Below are 18738 nucleotides of genomic sequence, written 5' to 3'. Positions count from 1 at the left end.
TTTTTTAAATTGTGAGAACAGCTGACAAATATTCAGTTGTTGTAACCAAAACACTGCAGTGCAGCCAACATTGAATGTCTTGTGTAAGTAAATCAAAACCGATCCTGTAGACAACAACAACAAAATGTTGACCTGCCAAAAGAAAAAGGCGTTTGTCAAACAAACGTAGCTGAAATTATATTATTATTACATTTTTAATAATTTTTTGCAATTTCACTTGGGGGGAAAAAGGAGTTTCAAAATATTTTACTGGAAATATAAGAACATGGCAACTATTTATTCCGTCCTTGGACCCAATAGAGCGGATGGGGCGCCGGGCATTTCTCGCTGTAACAAAGCCGCACCCCTTAACGGTGACTGTTTCCCCCCCGCAGTGTACTCCCACACGGAGGCAGACGTGAGCAGCCAGTGTCTGCTGGAGGCCAACGTGTCCACGGAGGTCTGCCTGACCGTGCTGGACACGCTCAGCATCTTCATCATGGGATTCAAGGTGCGTAACCGGTTTCCCGCCACCGAACGCGGGACCTTCCGGTTTTGGTTGGGTCCTCACGCTCCGCTGTGTCTCTAGACGCAGCTGAACTCGGATCTCGGCCACAACCCGCTGATGAAGAAGGTGTTCCAGGTGCACCTGTGCTTCCTGCAGATCCCTCAGTCCGAGGCCGCCCTCAAGCAGGTCTTCACCTCGCTCAGGACCTTCATCTACAAGGTGATGGTCGTTCGTGGCAAGGCTCAGGAAAGGAGAACACCGTGTCATGAATAACCTCTTCCCTAAAACCTGCTTTACTTCCTGTCCTCCAGTTCCCCTGCACCTTCTTCGATGGCCGGGCCGACATGTGCGCCTCCCTGTGCTACGAGATCCTCAAGTGCTGCAACTCCAAGCTGAGCTCCATCCGCAGCGACGCCGCCCATCTCCTCTACTTCCTCATGAAAAGCAACTTTGACTACACCGGGCGCAAGTCCTTTGTCCGGACACACCTGCAGGTCCGGGGGGAGGGGGGGGGCGCGTGGGTGCGAAGAGCGGCCAGGCGGGTCGCGCGTCAGTCTGACTTTTGGATTTGATTCCGCCCAGGTGGTCATCGCTGTCAGTCAGCTGATCGCCGATGTCATCGGCATCGGCGGGACCCGTTTCCAGCAGTCGCTCTCCATTATTAACAACTGTGCGAACAGCGACAAGAGCATCAAGGTCAGTTGGATTGGGATCCACTTTCAACGTGTGATCTAAATTGTTTTTCTATGTTTATGACTTGAGAACAGGTAAAAATAAATAAATAGACAAGCAAATGCATTTATTTATCAGGAAAAAAGTCTTCATGTAGGTGTAAGTAACCTGCTAAAAGTATGTAACTTGTAACAACAACAACAACAACAAATGCCAAAATCTGTTTTTACAAATGAAAAGAAATGTAACTCTCTGACAGAATTTATTTTTCCCCATCTGTTTCCTAATTTAAGATTAAATTAATCCGGCACAATTATTTATTCAGAATTATTCAGATTTATTTATCCGTACACCAAAATGCAGAAATAAAAATAAAAATTGGGTAGAAAAGGGAAAAACAAGGGTTGCTACTTTGGCCAAATTCTCAGCAAGAACTAATGTTACTATTATTCTAACGTTATGATTGCAGCACACGGCTTTCCCGTCAGACGTGAAGGACCTGACGAAGCGCATCAGGACGGTGCTGATGGCCACGGAGCAGATGAAGGAGCACGAGAACGACCCGGAGATGCTGGTGGACCTCCAGTACAGTTTGGCCAAGTCCTACACGAGCACGCCCGAGCTCCGCAAGACCTGGCTGGACAGCATGGCCCGCATCCACAACAAGAACGGAGACCTCTCAGAGGTAGCTTCTTCTTCTACCACTGCAGGATGCGACTGGGCAGTTTTGTGCTAAGCCGCTACTCTGTTTGTGCACTCCACCCCGCAGGCAGCCATGTGCTACGTGCACGTTGCCGCCCTGGTGGCCGAGTACCTGTGGAGGAAAGGTGAGTCCAAGATGCGCGTTAGCCTAGTTTATGCTTCTGCGTCTAGAAGCGCCGTGACACCATTGCACACTTCCTGCACTCCCAGTTTACAAAGGCCACATGCTGAGTCAATGCCGAAGGTTAACGCCCTAGAATGAGCATTATTAGGGAAAGTAAATGTTGAGCAAATTCAATCAAATCGATTAAATTCACTTCTTGTGTATTGGGTGAAATTGTGCACCGCCATAAACATTTCACACGTAATAACGCTAACGAATCGATACTACCTGCAGTCCTGTTGAAGTTGAAAACGTGTCTGATAGTACGTCAGAGTTGTTCTTTTGAAATATGCTGATTCTTTACGCTCATGGTACTCATAAACTGTCATGTTTCAGTGCCGTGCTCCGCGCATTATCCGCTTATCACACAAAATATTTATTGACACATATCACCAGCTACAGTAAGCCTACACATCATGTGTTCTTACTTTAACCTTTGAAGATAAGATAAGAGGAGCTGGAACATTATCTATCCAGGTAGCAAATAAAGTGCATAAATATACACCAATATAGAATGTCAGTTGAATAGAGGTGACAGTAATCGTAATACCATGTTTGGTTTTTTAACCCTCCTTTTACCTGCATGGATACTCTGATTGGTGTTATTATTATTTTTGATTTAATTTGTCGGTTAGTTATTGTTGTGTTTTCTTTGTTGACTTACAAAAATAAAAAGCGCTGCCTCTTGTCGTCAGGTATGTTCAGGCAGGGCTGCTCGTCGTTCCGCGTCACCACCCCCAACATCGACGAGGAGGCGGCCATGATGGAGGACGTCGGGATGCAGGATGTCCACTTCAACGAGGTACCGGGAAGTCTTCCGCGTGTCGTAACCGAGCTTTTATTGTTTTTGTTGCTCTGCTGAGCGGCGGTGTGGACTTTAAGCCGGGGCGTGGAACATGTGCTGTTCACCACGTTTGGAAAACAAGTGAGCTGGCAGACGGAAATCCTCCGGAAGGTCTCAGGGTCCCTCAGGGTCAGCGCTCCTAGAGGTGATCGGGCAAAGGGCGGCGGCCTGCTGACAGGGTGACCCCCCCCGAGAAGCAAATAAGCCGGCGGAATTGAAAGCGTTGGCTGGAGAATGTGTGAGCTTTTAAAAGTCGGTCAACGCACACGCGTTTTTTTTATTTTTTACGAGATGGACTCCTCCCCCAATAAAAAGGAAGGAGATGAGGGATCCTGCCGGCCTTTATTGGAACACTATGTTCAGCTTGGAGCCGTCCGGATAAACATTAACTCGCCAAAATATCCCTGGAGAAATGAAATAAGCCGAGGCTGCAGGAAGTTGAATGAAGTTCACGTGTGTTTATCTGTGTTTAGGAGGTGCTGATGGAGCTGTTGGAGGAGTGCGCGGACGGCCTCTGGAAGGCGGAGCGGTATGAGCTCATCGCTGACGTCTACAGGCTCATCATCCCCATCTACGAGCAGCGCCGGGACTTTGAGGTAATAAAAAAGATTACAATAACCCTTTATCATGTTTTCCGTGCTTTAAGAACAAATAAATCTGTTTAACTTGGTCATATTTTGACGTAGATGTAAATCATAAAAGAAGAACCACACAACGTGATGAGCCAACCATATTCTTCATTATGATATGAACTGTTACAGAAACTGACTCACCTGTACGACACCCTCCACCGGGCCTACACGAAGGTGATGGAGGTGATGCACAGCGGCAAAAGGCTGCTGGGCACATACTTCAGAGTGGCCTTCTTTGGACAGGTAAGGGGCGGAGTTTCCAAAAGAACCCGATATACTAGTGATGGCTGGCATGAATGTACGCAGATTCAGTGTGAGGACTCTCCCCTCCACACACACACACACACACACACACACACACACACCCCTGACTGTTATCCTTTTAATAGATGTCTCTTCTTCTCTCCTTCCCCCTCCAAGGCTGCGGTAAGTGTGTAAAAGGTTCAGCTGTGTGTCTCCTCCATCCCGTTTTGCATCCTTCTATTGTTTGAGAGCTGATGTTTCGTGAATGAAATTATTTGAAAGATACAGCCGACTGTATTCTGTATGTAAGTTTTTGTATAAGCGGGGGAGGCGGGGGGGGGCTAAAGATTGCACCACCCTCCCTTGTGTGATTATCCCGGCCTGCTCCACCCACACACATCTGTGTGCTTTTCCATGGATACACGATTGAGCGAAATGGTAATTGGTAAATGGACTGTATTTTATACACCATTCACAGCCATTTATTCAGTGACGACTGAGCCAGGAGGAGAAGTTTGCATGTCTGTTGTTTTCCTCCTCCTCTTTTTAAGTTGGCATGTGGTGCTGGATTTAAAAAAAAAAAGTGTTTTATTGGATGTGTTTTACAGAATTGTCGTGGTTTATTTTCAAAGGCTGCTCAATATTGTCTTTTTGTCTCTTGTCTCTGTTTGCGTAGCTAATTAACAGGGTTAATAGTAATTGTTGTTGATTTTTCTTGTTATTCTCCATGTACTTTAATGACTTGGTACATATATTGTGTGTCACAGAGATGTGTAAATTAAAACAAAACAAAATAAAGATGCTTTAGTCCCATTTGGAGTCCATCTGCCAACCAATGAGCAGTTTGAAAAATCAAGATCATATTTAGAAAATAAATCACTAGATATTTTTCTAGTTTGACTTATCCAAACTACAGGTGACCTCAAATCGCTGAGCCAGCACGTGACCTTCTTCTCATCCTCCTCCTTCTCCTCCTCCGCAGGGCTTCTTTGAGGACGAAGATGGAAAGGAATACATCTACAAGGAGCCGAAGTTCACGCCGCTGTCCGAGATCTCCCAGAGGCTGCTGAAGCTCTACTCCGACAAGTTTGGTCAGGAGAACGTCAAGATCATCCAGGACTCCAGCAAGGTGGGCTCCCGTTCCGAGCTTTGCTGCATGTGAGACGTGGGAAGACCATTAGCCGAATCCTACCCGACAACACGACTCATTAGCTTCACCTTTTGATTTCCATTTATTATCAGTTCTATTTCCAGTTGTTGTCAAAATGGCTGTAAATACAATGTGAGAAATTTCGCCGAGCTGGTTGGAGGAGTTGTTAGCTTAGCATAGCACAATGACTGAAAGAGGATGTACAGCCTCTGGTCCAAAGCTTGATAATACGTCCCAGCACTAAATCTCACTTCTTATCAAAAACCATTGGCGTTGGTATTTTACGTCTCCATTTTGAGTGCAAGCAAACCCTTTGCGAACCCCCAGGTGAACCCGAAGGACCTGGACTCCAAGTACGCCTACATCCAGGTGACCCACGTCACGCCCCACCTGGACGACAAGGAGCTGGACGACAGGAAGACGGACTTCGAGAAGAGTCACAACATCCGGCGCTTCGTGTTCGAGACGCCGTTCACCGTGTCGGGCAAGAAGCAGGGAGGCGTGGAGGAGCAGTGCAAGCGGCGGACCGTCCTCACCAGTAGGTCCAAAAACGTGGATTCAATTCAATTTTTTGTCTTGCTGACTTTTGAAAGCCTAATATGTGCCCCCACTCCACCCTCTGCCCAATTTCCCATCCAGCCACCCACTGCTTCCCTTACGTGAAGAAGCGCATAGCGGTCATGTACCAACACCAGACCGACCTGAGCCCCATCGAGGTGGCCATTGACGAGATGAGCGCCAAGGTGGGCGAGCTGCGTCTGCTGTGCTCCGCCTCCGAGGTGGACATGATCCGCCTGCAGCTCAAACTGCAGGGCAGCATCAGTGTTCAGGTACGAGGCGACAAGAGCTCCTGCAGCGAATCAGTTCTTATCTCATTGTCATTTGGGGATCTTTGACCTGCGTTGTTTTTTGGGGGGGCGGGGTTTCCAGGTCAACGCCGGTCCACTTGCTTACGCCAGAGCCTTCCTCGACGACAGTAGTGCCAAGAAATATCCGGACAACAAGGTCAAGCAGCTCAAAGAGGTGTTCAGGTACTTACTGATGACAGGAACTTTGATTCTAAAGGAGCCCGGCCGCGTTCAAGTGCAGCTGGAACTCACACTTGATTCAATTCAACCGGAATAGATATAAAATGGCATTAGAAACAAACCATACAGGATTTGCAAAGTATGATCCAGATTAACAACTGGTGACCCCAATGAACCCGTTGGAGGCCATTAAACCTTTGTAGAAGAGGACATAATGTAAACCTTTCTCTTAGTTGTATCAAGTCATTTAAAGGCCAGTTCCAGCCTCCTCATCCGCCACCATCTGTGGCCTCCGGTTCACTTTCTGTTCTGCGCTTGTTGCTTCTCGTGAGATTTTTTCTCCCTCCTCAGGCAGTTTGTGGACGCCTGCGGTCAGGCGCTGGCAGTGAACGAGCGACTGATCAAAGAGGACCAGCAGGAGTATCATGACGAGATGAAGGCCAACTACAGGGACTTGGCCAGGGAGCTGTCGCACATCATGCATGAACAGGTAGCATCGGTGAGACCAGCATCGGTCACTGCGATTAGTCTATTAATGCTATGACTTTCCTTTCTGGGCTGCAAAGTGTAAGCTACAGTTCCCCGGTTTCTGACACATATTTATTTTATGGTCGTGTATGATGATCTTATGTTGCATAAGGTCTTTTGGAGTTAAGAGGTTGATTTAAACAATGGAGCAGAATTTTTTTTTATGAGCAATGAATGTTAACATGAAGAAATAATCACGTTGAATGTTTTTACACTAATTGAAATATGTGCGCCCACTGCTTGGGGTTAAGAAGTCCACAACATGACATGTTCTAGAGCTGCATATTCCTCACTGTATTCTACTAACTCATCTCCTTCTGTCTTTGTGCTGGCCCGAGCAGATCGGATGGTAATGCTGCTTGTGTTGTTGTTGTTGTTGTTGTGCTCCACAGACGGGATAGTAAGGGATTGTATGAAAATTAGTAGGATCGGAGCAAGGCTTATTTTTTGATTTTATACAAAAGCAAAGTCCATGCCAGCGTGTTATTATTACTATAATTAGAATAAGTGATATTTTCTCCCCACTCTGCATTCCAATAAATCTATTATATAAATTTCTGCAAATAAGCTGTTGTTGTAGCCCAGATGTGTCACGACCGGACAACGGCCCAAATGCACGACTCCTGACGCAAGGTTCAAAAATGAAAGTTTATTTACAAATGGCAAAAACTGAAAATTGCCCTCGGAAGAGGAAGAAAACCTTATACTAAACCTAAGAACAAAAAGGATCTAAAAAATAAAAGCTAGGCTGAAATAAGAGCCAACAGAAATCAAGCCTGAACAAGGTACAAACAAGATAGCAAGACTTGGCAAAGGGACTCTGTACGCGCAGGTTCTCCTCCACATGGGACAAAGGGAGACGCAGACAATATATACACACAGGGTAGGGGCACAGGTGGAAACAATCGGGGGCGGGGCAGACCGGCACGGACGGGAAAAGGGCAATAGTCTGAAACGAGAGGAAGGTTAACTTTCAAAATAAAGCAGGAAAACACGAGACCACACAGACACGAGACAAACCTGATTAGATGTACTTTTCCTGGATACGACAATATGTATAAGATCAGATGTCTGTAAGACTTTACTTAATAATAAACCAAGGACTCATAATAGCAAATAGTCCATTTGAATGAAGACAATAATACACAAACATTACTGTTAGTGGAAGAATGAAGGCCGCGTAAAACATACTTTTACGGAGAGGTGGACTTCCTCTGCAAAATAATCTTTTTTATGTAACTATTTGATTTTTTTCTAAATATTCAAGAATAATATAAATTATACATCTGCAATGAGGAACACGTCTGTCTGAAATATTTACACTAACCTGTGTTCAACAAAAATAAATAATTTTCCTAAACTTCCAAAAACGTGCATGTGTGTGTTTCAGCTTTTAACAAGATTACATCAATTCCTTTCCTCATTTTCCCAATGGATAATTTTTTTTTACTAGATAAACCCAGTAGATGACGGCACGAGGAACGCTCTGTCCGACTCCGTGGGCATCTTCAACGCCATCAGTGGCACGCCAACCAGTGCCAGCCCACACGGATCGACCACCATACTCTGACGGCAATGCTTTCACTCCACTAGTGGCTGAACTACAATCAAGAGGAAGGACGCTCTCTACAACCTGAAGCCATCATCAGTTGGCCTTTGTGAGCTGGAAAATGGGATGTTCCCTCCCTTTTATCCGTTGGCCCATTGCTCTTGTTTCCTATGGAGACTCCAGTCAATGCTGTTGACTTGCTAACAGTTCGTTCTGTCGACTTAAAGCCAGTTTTGGGTCATTTTGTTTGTTTGATCCTACGCAGGACGGGTGAAGCACTGCAAGCGTGCATCCTGTGACTGGCAACATAGCGCTATTTTAAAAGCTCCACCAAAGGAGTGTGAGAACGAACATGAGGGACTTCAGTATTTGTATTTTACCCAAGTATAGCTTTTTTCGCTTTTTTCTTTTTTTACCGTCGGGCTCCCATTCATCTAAGAGACAGCGTTTACAGCTGTTCTACAGCTGATACACAGTATTTTTACATTTCCCCTTTTCTATTCTTTTCAGTTGCGCCCCCGTTACAGCAGATGCATCAGAGTTTATCTTTTATCTCACATTGGACGTTTGAAAGAATCATTCGCTCTATTTTAGGCCAATGGACGTGTATAGAAATTGTCTAAAGCCAAGTGAACCGCAACGATTAAACCTTTTTTTTTCTTCTGTAAAGAAAAATGTGTGCAATATTTTGTATTGTTGGCGAGGCTACTTGCTGCACAGAAAACCACTCTTGCCAAAGACATTAGAAAAAAAGACAGTTTGTAATCTCCCTCCTTTGTTTCTGTGTCTGTCATGTGGATGCCTTTTATTATCTGTGGGGTAAGGTTTTAAAAAAACATTTTACTTAATGACTGCTCCTATATATAAGTCTTAAATATATAAAAACACTTCAATAATACCTTGTTCCATGCCTCGCTTTTGACCTTTCATCATAAAGCTACCAAAATATCATCCCCCTAATTGTTTGAAGATCTACTTTGAAGGCTTGTAAGTTGAAGAATGTCAAAAGCATTTTACTTCCTTTTGTTAGTTTTGAAAGAGCACACGGTACCTCACGCCTCAAACACATTCTCATTTTCTTAAGCTCCTTTTTGTGGTTTCATTCAGTCTTCATATGGTGCCCAGGAACGAAAGTGTGGCAAAAGATAGAAATATGACTGCACACGTCAAAGGTTAACGCCATGGTTCTGGATTGACAGTTAAGTAAATAGTACCAAGTAAAATACAATTTTTCACATTTTTCATTTAAGTGTTCTTTCCAGAAAAGAAATGAAAATGAAACACACACTAACACATCGTTGCTAATTTCCAAGCAATTAAGGACATCTACTTGTTCTGTTTCAACGTAAATTGGTCATTTTTGATGGCTAAATGTTAACTAACATTAGCTAACTGTTAGCTAACATAACATTAGCTTACATTTAGCAATCAGTTATTGGCTGAGACGTTGCACTATGGACGCTGGACTGCGCTCACTTGCTGACCTGGCGGTTCTTCCCTCCCACGTCCCCGCAAAAACATTAGTGTATGTATGTGTGAAACCAGTGGAGCAATAGAGGACTGTGTGGCTACTTAGCTCAACCGAAAGTGTCCCTGAGGAGCCCAATAAACGGTGCAATTATAGATACCGTAACAAAAAATACATGTACCTTTTTCACTTGGCTAACTTGCTAGCTTCTATTATTTGTAATGCTCCCTGCCAGCTCATGCTAGTGATGCTGATGACACATCACATTTAGTGTTAGTGTTAAATGCAAATTAACATTTGCATTTATACCGGATGCCAAATATATATATTATCACCCAACTATCATTAGATCTGTAAAACAAGACAAGTCATAAAGTAATTAGTGACTGACACACACGCACACACTTCTGATTGTGGTACGGAGAGTGTGCATGGAAGTGGGAGTGACTGTGAGTTGCATGTTGGCAGGTGTTGGATGCAGTGTGTGAGTGTGCGTGTGTGTGTGTGTGTGTGTGTGTGTCACGCCCCGGCATCGGTAGGCGTTGCAGGAGGGTTTATGGGAGGTTGTATAAGAAGCTGACTAGGTCTGGCCTTGGTTTCGTTGATCTGGACAGAGGTCACAGGTCTCTGTTTTGCCAAAGGATTCAGTCGGAGAAGGGACCCGCAGGTTGACACACACAGGAGCCATGGCAGGTGAGGGCCGGTCTGGATGGGGGCCCTGAGACTTGCATGCTCAGGCGACGCACTCTCACATTTTGCGGATCTATCTGCCTGCACGTTTGTAGAGTAATCTGATGATATTATAATTATTTTGTAATGCTTCTTTATATCATGAATTTGACTTTTACTTTTAGTAAATGGTTTGCTACATTTGACAATGATAATCTTTGCGTTCGCATTTAATGTTTGACATCCCACTTCATTCCTGCCAGCCAAAGACGAGGGGAAGGACCCCAAGAAAAAAAGTGTAAGTACAACTGTTTCTCAAGTATTTACAAATATGCACAGATTTATTGCTTAATGCTCTGATATGGACATCAGTTTTTAGGGGAAACCATACGCATTCATTCATGGTAATTAACAAAGTAAATGATCACAATCGGGCCTTGAAAGACCCTGTTTTCTTTCTCCCGAACAGGCGACTGTCTGTGGCTTTCCAATAAGTATCTTTTTCATTGTGGTCAATGAGTTCTGCGAGCGTTTCTCCTACTATGGCATGCGAGGTGAGCTGGTCTCTAATCATTTGTTAATTAGGTTTCATTTTTTGTTGTTTGTTTTCAAGTTCTGCACTTCAGTACAATTTTGAGGAATATAAAGGACAATACATCAAAGTGTAAACAAGTACAAAATCCTACACTGTCAGTATAAATAGATATGGCTATATACGTATATGTACTGCGTGAATACAGTTGTGAATGCAGGACCTCCACTTGGACTACATGATGGCATATTTGCACAGTGGTGTAAGGAAAGGATGTTAATACCCGATCCGACTCATCAATACTTTCTCCCCGTGTGCAGCCGTGCTGGTGTTGTACTTCAAGTACTTTCTGCGCTGGGATGATGACTTTGCCACCACCATCTACCACACCTTCGTGGCTCTCTGTTACCTGACGCCCATCATGGGAGCCATCGTGGCCGACTCCTGGCTCGGCAAGTTCAAGTAAGTTTCACATCCTGCAAATCTTTTACCCTGCAACCAAGTTACGTGAACCTGTACACCTGTCTCACTCTTCGCCCCCCCTCCCCCGTCCAGGACTATTGTTTACCTGTCCATCGTCTACACAGTGGGACAGGTTGTCTTGGCAGTGAGTGCCATCCATGACATCACAGATACGAACAGGGACGGCACCCCGGACAACATGACCCTGCACATGTGAGTTGACCACACACCGAGCGGCGTGACGCAAAGACAGCGGACACAAAGACGAGTAGTGACATTGTGTCTCCGCCGTGCTTTGCCCTCAGAGTTCTGTCCATGTTGGGGTTGGCCCTCATCGCCGTGGGAACAGGGGGCATCAAGCCCTGCGTGTCGGCCTTTGGCGGCGATCAGTTTCAAGACCACCAGGTTGGATGTCACTCAAGCAAACACGCAAACCGTCTCGTACTTATCCTAAGAGAACTTTTAAATATGTAAATATCATATGAGTACAATTATGAATTATGTTCTGTCAATTTGTGTTTTTGTATGGCAAAAAACACAATTCCCCTGTTAACATGTACAGATGCAGGACCCGTGTGTTAAGTCCCTCTCTTTCTTGCATGTTCAGAAACACGCAGGCAATTTAAAACAACTCACTCGGCTATCAGTTTGCCTTCTGTCAGCACTTGTTGTATCTCTATTTGTTTGCAGCTGGTTGTTTATTAACTAATAACCACAGGTACATCTGCTCTTATTACAGCGTTCAAGGCCAGGGACAAAGATTACCCCATAATAGAGACTCAGAGTTCAGTGAGGCAAAAAATAATCATGGGAAAATATGCATCCCTGTTTCTTTGCCACGTCCAACAGGAGAAGCAGCGAGGCACCTTCTTCTCCATCTTCTACCTGTCCATCAACGCTGGCAGCCTGCTGTCCACCATCATCACCCCCATCCTCAGAGGTACCGCTGACCACGGAGCACGATTTGCACAAATGGCCCTCGAGTTAAACGCACAATCAGAACGTGTGTCTGTGTGTGCTGTGCTTTCCAGGGCAGGAGTGCGGTATATACACCAAGCAGAAGTGCTACTCGCTGGCCTTCGGCGTCCCCGCTGGTCTCATGGTGGCGTCTCTGAGTAAGAATTCCTTTTTTAAATTTATGTTGACTTCACTTAGCAGATAGGGGCTAAGCCAGCTTTGCCAAAATGACCCAATGATGTCGCAGTTTACCAGGCAGTCTGAAACATGCTTCTCAGTTATGAGGATTGTAGGATCCAGAGTTTTAAGAGGTTGACTAAAGTCAATAAACATCATTCTACCTCAATTTTGTATCTCACGACTGTCCACAACTCGATAAAAGTTCAATGCTAAATAGTTGGAGGGCCCCTCTAATGAATTAGATATTGATTTTAGATAATAAACAAACTATTTGTGATGACAACTTCTGGTTACAATGTTTTTATCTGCAGTTTATGACTGAAGAAAACTGATAATTTACTGATGAACTATTTATTAATTTTTTTGTTAAAAGCCTTTTATTACCCCCTATAAAGTGTGTTTCATAATACATATTTGAGTGCATTATGTTAATAACACACTAACAATGACCTATTTTATTTGTTGATCATTTCTAAGAGCAGCAAATGTTTCACACCTGGTGTGTTTGTTTGTTTGTGCGTGTCTGCAGTCGTGTTCATTGTTGGAAGCGGCATGTACATTAAGACCCCCCCTCAAGGCAACATCATGGTGAAGTTCTTCACCTGCATCGGCGTAAGTTGCTTATGGGGCACCGTTTGTAAAATGTTGCACGTTCAAAAATCCTGCGCAGTTTTGCTACATTTAGCATTTTCATATGAACAAAAAATAACGACAATATTCATATGTCACTTTTTCAAACATTTAGAGAGAAATTGACATGTCATGCAATAACCTTTCCAAGGATAATGTTTGTCAGTAACACAAACGTGTTCATTAATCTTAATGTTAAATGTAAATACAAATGTTAAATGTAAATAAATGTTAAATTTAAATGTTAAATGTCAATGTTAAATCTAAATGTAAATGTTAAATCTAAATGTTTACATTTTACATGAATTTACATGAATTTCTCTCCAATTGTTTGAAAAAGTGACATGAATATTGTCGTGCTTTTTTGTTCATATAATAATGCTAAAGTTTTTATTTAAGATTCATTCCAGTGAGAGCGAAAAAATCACATCCCCCCCCCCCCTCTCTGTTATCTGCAGTTTGCCATCAAGAACCGTTTCAGGCACCGCACCAATGAATTCCCAAAGAGAACCCACTGGATGGACTGGGCTGAGGAGAAGTACGACGTAAGCGCAGCACACGAGCACATGAACTGAAACCATCCCGGGTCAGCGACTTGATCCGAATCCTCCTCCTCGTCTTTCTTTGGCTCCAGAAACTCCTGATAGCCCAGGTGAAGATGGTGCTGAAGGTGCTGTTCCTCTACATCCCTCTGCCCATGTTCTGGGCTCTCTATGACCAGCAGGTGACTGAGTACAAACACACATCCTATATAAGGTGTCCAGGTAGAATCCAAAGCCTAAAGGAGAGCTGCGTTTCCCCCACAGGGCTCCAGGTGGACGCTGCAGGCGACCAACATGGACGGCGACTTTGTAAGCGTTTTCTATTTTTTGCATCATTTATTTTAGCGAGAGAGAAGTTGGATGAGATTGTGAACTTCTGCTTCCGTTTATTTTCCTTCAACAGGGAATTCTCACGATCCAGCCCGATCAGATGCAGGTAAGAGACTTGGGCGGACTACACTTTACTCGCCGTGTCATGTCTACCTGCTGTGGGAGGGAGTGACTTGCCTTCTCGTCACCAGACCATCAACGCCATCTTGATCCTGCTTCTGGTGCCGATCGTGGAGAGTGTGATCTACCCGCTGATTGCCAAGTGCAAAATAAACTTTACGTGAGTTCATTCTCGTTCAGTCCTGTGTGATGGAAAATAAGTAACAGTTGACTTTTTATTAAAATTTGACAGACTTTAGATTATTAGCAAAATTATTTCCTTTCTATCCATCTATGTGTCTAGTTGTTGTTATCAAGTTTGTTTTTTTCCAGCACCTTTAAAAACTTTACAAGTCTGCAGTATTAGTCACTCAAAGTGTTTTACTTTTTATACACACAAATACAGAAAAACTAAACTAACTACAGTCTATTTGCACGTAGAGGGATTTTATCACAACTCTATTTTGAGCTACGGTATGTATGTAAAAAAAGATTTTAGTCTCTACATACATAAATGAGATACTATGTGACGTATTAATTATTTCACTGCACCCTATTTAGCTTTTATTATCAACTCAATACAAAAATCTTGACTGAAGATCCACTTACGAGTTTCTTCAGGAACATTCACCCAAATCTCATGACCTTCATCAGCCAATGGAGTTTCTTTCAGTTGGTATAAACGTATTACTTGTTAATAAACTGCTGAGTAGAGAGATGAAATGAAGTTACAGTGTTACAGTTTCTAAAACCATTTCTTTTTCTTGTGATTAAATATGTTTGTGTTTGTGTGTGTGTGCGCTCTGCAGCCCGTTGAGGAGGATTACTGTGGGGATGTTCTTCGCTGCCCTCGCATTCATTGCTGCCGCTCTGGTCGAGATACAAATCGAAGTGAGCATAACAACAAGCGTAACAACAAAAACAAAAAACAAGCACTGCGCAACAAACAACTAAACACACACGTTCTTGGAATGAAATGAATTGTTTGTTCGGCATCGACTGGTGTCACGGGTGCGGGTGGGAGGCAGGACTCAAATGCAGACTTGCAGGAACAAAAGGACTTTAATAGTCAAAGGTCAAAAACACAGGAACCGGGAGGAAAAACAGCAGGCAACATGTGTGACGAAAGACAATGACGCGACAAGTGACACAAGAGACACACGGCTTAAATACACAAGGGAGGTGCAGGTGATTGGACACAGGTGGAAACTATTAAGACGATCACAGGGGATGACGGGACAAGGCAGGAAGTGAAGTTACCCGGGGACACAAGTGGCAGAAAACTACAAAATATAACATGAAGTGAACCACACCGTGACAGACTGGTGCTGCCTTCAGACGGGGTGAATTTATGAATGAACGTTCTGCGCTTTTGTTAGTGGGTCTACGGACATCCTTGACTTGTGGGTGTACCTGCGTATCACGTAGACTTCACCAATGCCTGATGAGGCCCAATTCTCACCCATTTTCTCTTCCAGCGAACTCTGCCCAAGTTCCCGTCGAGCCCCGAAGTCCAAGTGAAGTTCATCAACATGGGCAACAAATCGCTGGACCTCACAGCCGGGACCAACAAGGTCACCTTGGAGGCTTTCACGGTATGCCACCCAGCATGAGACACCACGCGCCTGAAGTCTCTCTGTGAAGTCTCCACTCGCTGCCGGTGGGAGGACTTACTGATATTGACTTATGTTCTGCTCCCGCAGGCCAACGCGGATTACCTGACCTTTGAGCAACATTTTGACTTAACTGTGGGGTCTGATTTCAATTACTCAACCACTTTAACGCCCGGGAGCCGGAACACCATGGTCATCTTTCCGGACACGACCCCTCCGAAGCTGATGCCGGTGAGCACGCCACACGCAAGTGGTTAGAGCCCAATCGAAGTCACAGGTTGTCTTTTTTCTGCTTGTTTCTTGCTCAGTACACGTGGATCCGGGTATTTTACAAACTTGGAACTGCTTATCAAAACATAAAATAGCTATTTGAAACCACTCTGGCTTCCTAGCTGCTGTCGAATTGTGATAAAATTGTACGTCAAAATGTATTTTGACAACTAAATGTGATTTCAATTGGACTTAATGGTTCCTTCATCCATGATATTGAATTCAACTTAACGGACAAATATGCTGAGGGTATAAAGTCTCTTTCTTTCTCTAGTTCACGGACATAAACGCAAAACCGGAACAGGGTGCTAATGCTATCAGGTAAGTCTCAAATGGTTAATAACCGATTGGAACAACTTTCTTACTGCAGAAGGTTTGATCACGTTTCTCTTTTGTCTCCCTGCAATTGGCGAACAATCATTTTCATCAAGACAAGAAGCGTTCATGATTACTTCAGACCAGCTAATGTAGACAATTACGATAAATCTGTATTACATTATCAAGAAATCTTTATCTCTCTCCAACCAGAAAGTCTTTTACTTCCCTCCATAAAAAAAGATATTGAGAAATGTCCTCCCGCCAGATTTTTCAACGGCTTGGACTCAGATCTGAACGTAACGATTGGTAACTTGGACTTTGGGGACGTCAGCGCCAACAACATGTCCGTCTACGTCGGCGTACCAAAGGGATCGTAAGACTTTTTTTCTTCATGTTTATGCCACAAACAGCCGCACAGTACCAGACGGGTCTTTGTTCTCACCTGTGTTTTTCTCTTCACCTCAGAGCTCAGTTCAAGATCAAGAGCGCTGCTGAAGAGTGTGTCTACACTCAGGAACTGGGCTTCGGCAGCTCTTTCACCCTGATCATACCGCCGACTTTCGCATTTGGATCGAATGTAACTCGTGAATATATTTATTTAGCTTGAATGTAACCTTCTGTATGGGGTCGAGGTAACACATCTTGTCTTATAGTGCGAGCAGAGCATCCGACCCGTGTTGGACATGGAGCAGAACAGCTTTCACATGGCCTGGCAGATTCCACAGTACTTCCTCCTCACCTTAGGGGAGGTGGTGTTCTCCGTCACTGGCCTGGAGTTCTCCTACTCCCAGGTAAGGGATTTCCTCTGGATGATGTCTGTCTGAACGGAATTTTGACACTAAATACAGATGTGGACTGCGTCTTTTCCTAATTTGCTCTGGTTCTTTTTCCCTTTTTGCTCTCCAGGCGCCAAGCAATATGAAGTCCGTGCTGCAGGCTGGTTGGCTCTTAACCGTTGCTGTTGGCAACATTGTTGTCCTCATAGTCGCAGAGGCTGCGACACTGCAAGACCAGGTTTGTGGACTTCATACGAAGCCATGTTCACCTTCTTAGTTTAGCGAGTTATCATAATTGAGAAAATATCTTTTTACATTAAAAACAAAACTAAGATTTTACGGCCATGCTAACGCCACAACGAGGTGGTGCTATGAGAGCAAATCAATGTCAAAATCAGGTCCATGCGCGTGCGAATAAAACATTTGCGAGCAAAAGTCTGCCTCTCGCGAGCAAAAGTCCATCCGTGGTTGTCAATACGGTCAACTACGGTTACAGAGAGGTGTCGTTTCATCTCAGAATTTCGACTTTCCAACCCCTTACATTTTTTTATAGTATGGAAATGGTATTCCATAGTTCTGGAAATGCATAACCATCAACACGGATGAAATCCAGCCAATGTAGAGATACCATGGTGGTCCAGTGGGTCCGTCCCCTTACTGGAAGGACTTTTGCTTGCGAATGTTTGATTTGCACGCGCATGGACCTTAAATGTGCTCTTGGATTTTTGCATTGATTTGCCTTCATACAGTACCAGGGCTCTCAAGTTTTCAAGAAAACATTTTGTCGGGGGTGGATGCTACAAACGCCGGGAGGGGCACGTTCACCTTCTTAGTTTAGCAAGTTATACAAGTATTGCAAATACATTTTTCTGTGTATTATATGTTAAGTGTATGAGAAAAAAGAGAACAATTGTTCTTTTATTTCACACAAAAAAATGTGAGAAACCCTACTTAACCTAAGCTAAATGCTAACATGCTTGAAATTACACTGTTGGCGCACCAATGTTTAGCAGGAGTTGAGCCATGTTCACCATCTTAGTTTAGCAAGTCATGCTAACATTTGCCAATTACGTTGAGCACATTTCACTGCGTATTGTAATAGTTAGAGAAAAACATGTAATTTTGTTTTGCTTTTTTGAGCATTAGAGAAGCTAAATGATTGTTAAATTGTTAGCTAAATGCTAACTATGCTCAAAATGTCAATCTTAGCAGGTTTATTGGCTATTTCTTCAGTTTAGCCCCAAATTGACGCTGTTTGTTTCTGTTCACCAGTGGGCCGAGTACGTCCTCTTCGCCTCTCTGCTTCTGGTGGTGTGCGTCATCTTTGCCATCATGGCCTACTTCTACACGTACATTGACCCGGCAAAGATAGAGGCCGAGTTCGCCCAGATTGACCCCAAACAGAAAGAGAAGAGGAGGAACTCCAGGAAGGACTCGGTGGAGCAACGCAAGGAGAGGAGGAGTTCTGACTCCAGCTACGACAACGAGGAGCAGAAGCAGACCAGGATCTGAGGCGACCCCTTCTTAGCTGATCTGGATCTCGTCAGAAGATAGAACACAAACTTAGATGGTCTGAGATGATTAATCTCCGGTTGGAGTGTGTTAGTGAAAGAAAATGTAGACTATCTTGGGCTTAAAGCCTTTTCTAAGGTGACTCGTATTATTAAAAAAACTTGGATCTTTATTAGTCGCTCATTTATGCTTTTCCATTGTAAATTGTTTTTTCATAATAAATTGTTTTGAACTGTATATCAACAACTTTATGTAATTCACGTTTCATAGTATTTAATGGAGGACACATACAAAACATTCCAACATTTGTATTTATTTCCAAAGTTTTGTAATATTTTCTCACTATTGTGTAAATAATATACATGCATTATGTTAAAGAAAA

At 43.8% G+C, this 18738-nt stretch overlaps 2 protein-coding genes across 11 annotated transcripts in view; both read left to right on the top strand.

Moving 5' to 3' along the window:
• Window positions 1-8897, top strand: part of dock9b (dedicator of cytokinesis 9b) — a 43574-nt gene extending 34677 nt beyond the window's left edge. For 6 of the 10 annotated variants that reach the window (XM_078102303.1, XM_078102288.1, XM_078102298.1 and 3 more), the window contains exons 38-52: window positions 375-490; window positions 569-706; window positions 799-981; window positions 1070-1183; window positions 1629-1844; window positions 1929-1986; window positions 2720-2826; window positions 3342-3464; window positions 3630-3743; window positions 4726-4872; window positions 5221-5431; window positions 5533-5723; window positions 5824-5924; window positions 6273-6420; window positions 7903-8897. In XM_078102303.1, the coding sequence (XP_077958429.1) occupies window positions 375-490; window positions 569-706; window positions 799-981; window positions 1070-1183; window positions 1629-1844; window positions 1929-1986; window positions 2720-2826; window positions 3342-3464; window positions 3630-3743; window positions 4726-4872; window positions 5221-5431; window positions 5533-5723; window positions 5824-5924; window positions 6273-6420; window positions 7903-8019 (2084 nt within the window). In that variant the 3' untranslated portion in view covers window positions 8020-8897. The remainder of the gene's footprint in view (window positions 1-374; window positions 491-568; window positions 707-798; window positions 982-1069; window positions 1184-1628; window positions 1845-1928; window positions 1987-2719; window positions 2827-3341; window positions 3465-3629; window positions 3744-4725; window positions 4873-5220; window positions 5432-5532; window positions 5724-5823; window positions 5925-6272; window positions 6421-7902) is intronic. The other 4 variants (XM_078102290.1, XM_078102294.1, XM_078102274.1 and 1 more) reach the window with 1 other exon arrangement.
• Window positions 8898-10053: 1156 nt separating this feature from the next.
• LOC120821897 (solute carrier family 15 member 1) lies at window positions 10054-18738 on the top strand. Its single transcript, XM_040181035.2, has 23 exons — window positions 10054-10159; window positions 10399-10433; window positions 10605-10689; window positions 10988-11129; window positions 11223-11342; window positions 11435-11534; window positions 11979-12069; window positions 12161-12244; window positions 12796-12878; window positions 13355-13441; window positions 13531-13620; window positions 13703-13747; window positions 13842-13874; window positions 13960-14048; window positions 14677-14758; window positions 15346-15462; window positions 15571-15711; window positions 16025-16071; window positions 16334-16441; window positions 16534-16645; window positions 16722-16859; window positions 16975-17082; window positions 18117-18738. The coding sequence occupies exons 1-23, from the start codon at window positions 10153-10155 to the stop codon at window positions 18354-18356; spliced, it is 2184 nt and encodes a 727-aa protein (XP_040036969.2). The 5' UTR covers window positions 10054-10152; the 3' UTR covers window positions 18357-18738.

The sequence above is a fragment of the Gasterosteus aculeatus genome, chromosome 1, assembly GCF_964276395.1.
Source record: "Gasterosteus aculeatus chromosome 1, fGasAcu3.hap1.1, whole genome shotgun sequence".
NCBI classification, from domain to species: domain Eukaryota; kingdom Metazoa; phylum Chordata; class Actinopteri; order Perciformes; family Gasterosteidae; genus Gasterosteus; species Gasterosteus aculeatus.
Note: the sequence above shows the minus strand (reverse complement) of the source record. Positions and strands in the feature narration are given on the sequence as shown.